Source organism: Castor canadensis, chromosome 13, assembly GCF_047511655.1.
Source record: "Castor canadensis chromosome 13, mCasCan1.hap1v2, whole genome shotgun sequence".
In the NCBI taxonomy this organism is placed as follows: Eukaryota; Metazoa; Chordata; class Mammalia; order Rodentia; family Castoridae; genus Castor; species Castor canadensis.
Genome location: NC_133398.1, coordinates 121646602 through 121654335, shown reverse-complemented (window position 1 = coordinate 121654335; position 7734 = coordinate 121646602). Strand labels below are relative to the sequence as shown.

The following is a 7734-nucleotide window of genomic DNA, read 5'->3' as shown; positions in this document are numbered from 1 at the left end:
GCAAATAAAGGAGACCTTTTCAAAGATGATTTTAATAGGAAGGAGAGACCAAATTCAACTTTGCTTTCTAAAAAAAATAACTTTTCGGTGCTGGGATCTAGTGGAACAGAAGGAAGAACTAGGGGAGCAGTTGAGCAATGATAAATTATTTGTAATCTATTGCAGTTATTGGATGTTAATGGGAGCTGAGTTTTTTATCTTTGTTATTTTTTTAAATTTTTATCTCTGCTAGTCTTGTCTCTGGGTTTACTAATTGGTGCTTCTGGGTTTTAGGATCCTATTCTCCCACAGAGAGTAAGAGACTTGTTAACTTTTCAAAGAGCTGGTACACAGTTCCACAAGAAAACTCCCTGCATCCTACAACTGTCAAGATGACTTTAAGCAGGCGGCCCAGCGGCGACCCCGGCTCTGACCCGCCGGCAACCGCCGCCTGCGCCCCGGCCGGCGACCAGCGGCTCGCGCTGCTGCTGGCCGTGCAGGCAGCGCGCGCGGAAGGGGCTGGGATCCCGCAGCACGCGGCACGCGCCGCTCTGCACTTCTTCCACGTCCGCGCCGGCTCGCCCAGCGCCCTGCGAGTGCTGGCCACTGTGCAGGAGGGCCGCGCGTGGGTGGATCCAAAAAAGGGCTGTAAAGTTGACCTGGTGTTTAGCACAGAGCGCTACAACCCAGAGGAAGGTGAGGATCGTTTGGGGAAATGCTCTGCTCGGGTGTTTTTCAAGAAGAAGCCCAAACCAGCCATCAGTGTAACCTGCACAAGGCTCATTGAGAAACAGAAACGGCAACAGGAGGATTACCTGCTTTACAAACAGATGAAGCAACTTAAGGCATCGGCAGCATACCTGAGAGTCATGGACATATCGATCCCTCACTGAGACCCATCTGGGACTTGGCTTTTCTTGGCATCTCTTAGGTGATGTGGGGAAAGACCACCCAGTTGTTACACTACTACTTGGCCCAGCTCAGTAGTGTGAAGCAGTGGAAAACTAGTGTTGGTGCAATTGATTTTGATTATACTGTTCTGCTTCATGAATTCTCAACACAGGAAATTGTTCCCTGTCGTATTCACTTGGTGTGGTACCCTGGCAAACCACTGAAAGTGAAGTACCACTGTCAAGAACTGCAGACTCCAGAAGAAGCCTCTGGAACTGAGGAAGGATCTGCCATGGCACCAGCGGAGTTTAGTGATTTCTAAAAATAAAAAACAATGTGGGCTGAGGGTACACTCAAGTGGCAGAGCACTTGCCTAGAAAGCATGAGGCCCTGAGTTCAAACCCCAGTATCACCACCACCACCACCAAAAAAAAAAATCTGGTTATACCACACTCTAGACAAAATGACTCTCCTAGCCTAAATCATTACTCCAGCACAAGAGCTAAGGTCTAGCATTCCAGTAACTTAAGAAAGCCCATGGTCATGAGTAAACATTTCAACAGTTAAAAGAAAGGGTTGGTGTTCAGTTGGTCTACTTGAGTTTTGACTCTGGAAGTGTGCGCATTCTGACCTCTGCTCAGAGCTAATCAGTATCAGCACATTCCTTGAGGTTTTAGTCCTAGAAGTAAAAATCTAGTCCATTAGTATATGCTGCCAATGGATCCGTAATTATCTTTCAAAGGTGGTTTCGTCTCTGAATTTGTTTCTTAATATTTTGAACATACTACAGCTATTTTATGTTGCTAAATTGCTCCTACCAATATGTCAACAAATGTATTTCAATGCAAGCAAATATAAACTGTTATGAAATTTTAGTGTATTTTATAATTTCAGGCAAGTACTCCTTTTAAAATTGATTTTGACTTAAATATTTATGTTTCTAAATAAAAAAACATGACTTGAAGCAGATGGATAGACATTTCAAAAGAGCACAGAAGAGAACTTGCAGTCACAGGTTTCATAAAGGGCTCATAGGAAAGGGAGGTCAGAGCTATGGTTAGAAAGAAATTTATCCAATGTTTACTCAAGCTAAAAAGAGTTTTAAGTCCATCTTCATCAATGCCTTGAATTTCCTTGTCAAAGACCAGATTTGAAAAACCCATGCATATTCTTGATAATATTGGATTCCTTTTATCCTGTGGCCCTGGAAAGCAGTTATGACTAAGAAATTTCTCACTGCATACTTTATCTTTTGAAACAGCTAACTGCAAGAAGTCCTTCTTCTTCACAACTTAAAGTCCATCAACCCTTCCACTTGACTCCCTTGTTTGATGCCTCTGTAAAACTTTTGTGTTTTCCTGCAGAAATGAAAGTTCTCACTATTGCAATAGTCGGAATAAAATTAACTTTTGCATTCTCCAATTTATATTTTATACCATGACTTAAGATTGCACTTCATTTTAAAACTCCCCTTTACTCAAGCCAAATAAAAACACAGTCTCTTTTGTTCGTTCCCTGACAGATATCTCAGGACTTAAAGGGAAGAATAATTTCTGGCCTTTTGTATCGAAATCCTGATCATTTGTAATGAAGCACAGATTTGATTTTGTATATTTTTAGCTAGAGTCCTGATTTTTGCTGCTAGTTCCTTGTGTTGTGATTTATATATATATATATTCCACCACTGGAAATTTCATTCAATGATTTAACAACTTTTGTGACTTTTATATAGAGATACATTCTTTCTAGAGATCTTCTCCTCACTGTAAGAGCTATAAGAAAATTGGGTTTGTGAGTCTCCTTTATTTGTGTGTTTTGAGATCAAAATCACTAAAAATGCCACCCTCCTAAGAGGAGAAAGGGGTTTTTAAATTTGGATTTACTCTTAACTGAGGGATAAAAGGGATAAATTTGGTACTAAAATTAAAATATCTGTGTCTTTGTGTTTGTCGGTGTATAATTCAAAGAAGTTCTGAGCATTATAGTTTCCATACTATTTTCCTATATCCAAATGGTATTACCAAATTAGATTCTAAAGTTTCATTGGAATAGACTTAGGGATTAGTCTTAGGGATATTAATAGCCAAACAGGTTGCTGTCCAGGAACTGTGACTCCCACAAATGACAAATGCAACCCATTGGTTTATAAACTCTGACATCAAGGTCATCCCAGTATGACTCAAAAGTCCTTTCCTCTCTCAGGGAGCAGTCCATTTGTCACTCATGCTCACACACTCCTGGACCTGGTGAACACAGCATCCATCTCTTTCACACAAAGCCCTGCACTCTAAATACCATGTTATACTCACAAAAGGGATGGGTCAGCCATCTCCAGCCTCAATCAAATGCCTGAGGTCATAGCATAGGAGGTAAATATATGCATAGATGCACCTCTACCCCATCCCTGACTCTGCACAGTAACTGGAGGGAGCACACATCTACAGTCCAAAGGTTGACCTGAAGTTTTGCATTAAGAAAATGGCCCTCTTCAGGTTGAATTGAAGGGGAAAATGGCTTTTAGCCAGGAGATGCCAGGTGTGTGCAGAACCAGCCTAAAGGACACTTGCTACCACCCTCCCCTGCAGACCCATTCACAGCATCTGTCAGCATGAAGTGCTATGCTACTAGGTCTGAAGGAAATGCCACGAAGTTTGGCATCTAATGTCAAAGAGTAAAGAAAATTATGTTTATTTATGTCAAATAATGTTGTCAATTAGTTACAATAACGTAAATAATCAATATGTAAATAATGTAAATATCATATGAACAGTAATTTTCATAGACTCATTTTTATATCACAAAAAGAACAAATAAAACAAACTAAGAAAAAAGGAAGTAAAGCTCCTCTTCCATTGGCTCATCCTCTTTGGAAATAAGGCCAGGGCAGGAAGGATCCTCTGATGGGAAAAATGCCTGTGGAAATAAGGCCAGGGCAGGAAGGATCCTCTGATGGGAAAAATGCCTGTGAACCAAAGAAAGCCACATTTGAACAGAACAGGTGAGAACCGACACCATCCTGGCCTGCACAGCCACTCCCACCACTCATTACCATGAAGTGCTCTTCATGGTCCTCAGATATGGTAAGGAGCTGAGTGTCATCACTGATCATCTCCAGCTCCATGTCCTCAGGTATAGGGCTGGGAGAACTTACTGTTGGTCCTGGCATAGGATTTGGTTCAAATCTTTGGGCCTCTGAGGGAGATGGATCAGGCTCTGCATTGGGTTGAAGCGTCAGCAATTGAGCAGTTAAAAGCCCTGCAGAAGGAGACAAGATCCTCATATGAACGCCTTGTCCTCATGCTTTCAAAAATCAGAAATCTGCCAGAGAAGCCAGAGCCCTGACTGCAGAGAAGAACACAGCCTAGACTGTGGTCCAAGTGCTGTGGAGTCACAGGCTCCTCATTCCTCCTTGCCCACCTCATAAAATGGAAGGTCCACACGGTGGGGCCCTGCACAGACCACTCCTCATGTGCCCAGCATGCAAACCCAGGCTCCTCACCTTCATAGGCTGTTTCACTGGGCTCCAGAAACTCCCACTGAAACAAGAGATGTTGGGCCAGGTGCATCTCCTCTGAACCAGGCATATGGAGGTTCAAGTACGCTACCATCAATTTGAGGCAGGGAAACTCACTAGGTTCATAGAAATCCTCCCAGTACATGTTAAGCCACGTGTGAAGGATGTAGGTGAGTGCCCTGGAAGCACATAGAAGGGCAACAGAATCAGAAACTGGTCTTCCTTTCCCTGCACTGCCAGAGTGAATTTGTTGGACCTGGCATCCTGTGCCCATCCCTGTCTATACAGAGGACAGAACAACCAGACCAAACCTTTGTCTATACAGGAAGTGGCAGGGAAGGAAAAGAATAGGGAGATGCTGGGAGCCACCATGGGACAGTGCCAAGGCTAAATGGTCTGAGCATATCTCCCCTGTTCAGGGAATCTCTATATGCTGCTCTGTGTGTCTCTGTGATGTCAAATCCACTAAGGCATGTTCACCTGCTTGGCTTCCACAGGGCCCTGGTGTCCCTCATATATTGTGGTTCTAGCTGTGTCATTTCCCTAAGCAATATGTGTTGGCTGTCTGCCAATTACACTATTCAATTGACATGCTGACTGTGAGCACTCCAGGAATCTCAGTACTGGTGCCTCTCCAATAGAAAATCCACTAGACTCTCCACTAGAGAATCTCTCCAGACAATCCTCGCAGATTCTCTGGAAAGCCTGATGGGCACAACATGGTGGGCAAGCCCCTCAGGGATAGGCTATGAAGTAGATGATGAATTCTTAAAGGGGACTTCACTGAGGCCTTAGAAACACCTCTCCCTCTCAGGTGCACAGGGAGGGGTCCCACCTACAGTCCTCTAGGATTTCTTTTAATTCAGGTGAAAATCTAGACTGCAGCCCTCTAGTCAGAATCACAAGAGTTTTGGGGCCCAGTGTGTGCCTTGTCCTACCCAAAGCATCCCCTAAAAGTACACAGTCTTGGCACAGGTGCCCACCCTCTTTACCCAACAGCAGCTTACTTTTTCAGCTTGTTCTCTGGTCTATCAGCCTCATGGGAATCACACCATGCAGACTCAGAGAAGCTGTCAACACTACTGAACCTACAATGAAACATAGCATTACTGAGTAATTTTCCAAAGGAATGGAGCTCAGGACGTCAGGGATCTGCCTGCTTTTTGACTAATATATACTACATTCCTGGAAACTTGCCAACACATACCAGGTGCCTCATGTTACATTGCACAAGGAATGAAACCACCTGGCTCATTCCCAGATAACTTCCTTGGCCTGTGTTCCTCAGAACCTGAGAGCTACCAATCTGCTTAAGACAGGTCAGATAGTACTCCGTAGACTGGGGATTTTCTTTGAAAACTGGGAAGACTGATTGCTGAGGCCAAGAGTGAGTGAGGTCCAAGGTAGCATGATTCTCCCAGGAGGACTGGGGATGCACAGAGCAGCCACAGCCCTGGCTAGCTGCCTACACAACATCAGGCTCAAGACAAGTGCTTCTATGGCTCATCCCTGTAGGCAATGGAAACACCTCATGAGGGTGTTCTATTGGGCACACTAGTGTCTACAATCAACCTGGGACAAGAGCAGGACACTGCATGGCCAAATCACAGCCAGGAGTGAGGGACTCCAGTGGGTAAGGAAACAGTGCTCACCATGTGAAGAGAACATGGAGAACATGCTCTGCAGTAGTGAACTGGCCATAGACGCCAAGGAAGTGGTTGAAAAATATGATGTCCCCAAGGAACATGGCAATCCAAAGTTGCTCCAATAAATTCTCCAGGGAGCCAACCGTGTGTATTCCATTGCTCCAGGAATCCTCTTGTATGGACATGGGTGCATTTTCAATCTGGATGGGTATAATGAGGTGATATTCAAATATCAAACAAGAAACGCTATTTGCCTTCAGAGTGTAGAGAAAAATGTCCCAAACATATTATATAGACACACACTCACACACACAAATTGGTAGGGATCTCTTGCTTTAAACAAGGTTCAGTATGGTCTGAAGGGTCCTTGACACCTATTCTGGTAATCACTGTGTCACCTTGGTGATCACCTGGCTTCATGGGACTGTAGTGACCCAACATCTGCCAATTTGTACTAGGCATCACTTGGGGAGGTCATGGGGAATGAGACTGTGGAAGTTGGGAGACACCAAGAGAACACTCTGCTCCCTGAAGATTCTCCAGATCAGTGGGTTTGCTGAGGTTGCTCTGGAATGTAGGTGCCTGGTCCCCTGGATCTACAAAGTTATTGGTCCGCAGTGCTATAAGAGGCTTATTCTCTGGTTATACTCTACCTACTCACTGCCCTCACACAAAACCTCCCCAAGGTGTACTGATATGCTGACCCCCCGGGGTGCCCAGTTCATGTGGAAAACCAGACACAGTCACAACCACATGCTACACCACATCAGCCCCAGGCAGATCTGGACAGCCCATTTTCCTACTCTGAGGAGACAGAGCTGCGTTTACACCTGGACCCTCATTTAAGCAGGTGTGTGACTATGGCCAGGTATTGTATATTTCCTGTCCTTGGCACTGTCCCCATGTGCTAACTGTAGATGATGGTGGTGTTGGATGCCTAGAAAGTCCTTGCTTCTACATATCCCAGCGTGGCTGTATTTACTGTGACTCTTAGAGATATGTGGAGCAGGTAGCTAATGCACCATCACAGAGAAGGAACAATTGGAGTAAGTTGAAAGACAAAGAATATAATGCAGGCCAAGTTGTGGTGATGCCCTCCTGTAATTTCCATACGTTGGAGGCTAACGGAACTGAATGTTGTCTTCCAGGACAGCCAGGGCCACACACCCAGAATGTGTCATTCATTCAACTATAAAAATGACACAGGATTCAAACCAAGCCCGAGTTCCACAATGGAATTGAGAAAAAATGACAAGTGCATGTGTATATATGTGTGCCTGTGTGAGTGTGTGTGTGTATGGGTGTAGCAGGGGTGTTGGTTAGGACCAGGGCTGAGTCTGCATTGTGGGGAATTTGGTAGCACAGTACCATTTCTATCATCCTCCTGGTACCAGATTCATGGGTGGGCACTTGTATTCTGACAAATCTCTCCCTTATTAAAGGATTCCTCAGAGTATCAAGTCACTCAGGATGGATTAACTCCACAAATCAGGGCCCGCTTTTCATATCCATGCCAACTAAGCTATACCCACAACCACATAATGGAGGGTGGACTTTTGTACAGGGGAATGAGTGTCCTGCTCCCTGAACGACACAGCGGGATGAAATGCATGGGGTCCTCATCACTGAGGTGTAAGAGGGTGAGACAGGAGGACAAAGCAGAAGCCACAGAAGAGAGATTGACTTTTCACACCATGATGATTG

General features: G+C 44.6%; 1 protein-coding gene and 1 pseudogene across 3 annotated transcripts in view; one reads left to right on the top strand and one right to left on the bottom strand.

The window, feature by feature from the left end:
• Positions 1-371: 371 nt before the first annotated feature.
• On the top strand, positions 372-1610 carry LOC141415515 (retinoic acid receptor responder protein 1 pseudogene; annotated as a pseudogene).
• Positions 1611-3631: 2021 nt separating this feature from the next.
• Positions 3632-7734, bottom strand: part of LOC141415577 (uncharacterized) — a 30642-nt gene continuing 26539 nt past the window's right edge. The window contains exons 14-18 of one of the 3 annotated variants that reach the window (XM_074052499.1): positions 6037-6230; positions 5392-5472; positions 4370-4563; positions 3920-4125; positions 3632-3783 (exon numbers count right to left, since the gene is read on the bottom strand). In XM_074052499.1, coding sequence (XP_073908600.1) covers positions 3691-3783; positions 3920-4125; positions 4370-4563; positions 5392-5472; positions 6037-6230 — 768 coding nt within the window. In that variant the 3' untranslated portion in view covers positions 3632-3690. Of the gene's footprint in view, positions 3833-3919; positions 4126-4369; positions 4564-5391; positions 5473-6036; positions 6231-7734 lie in introns of all 3 variants that reach the window. The other 2 variants (XM_074052500.1, XM_074052501.1) reach the window with 2 other exon arrangements.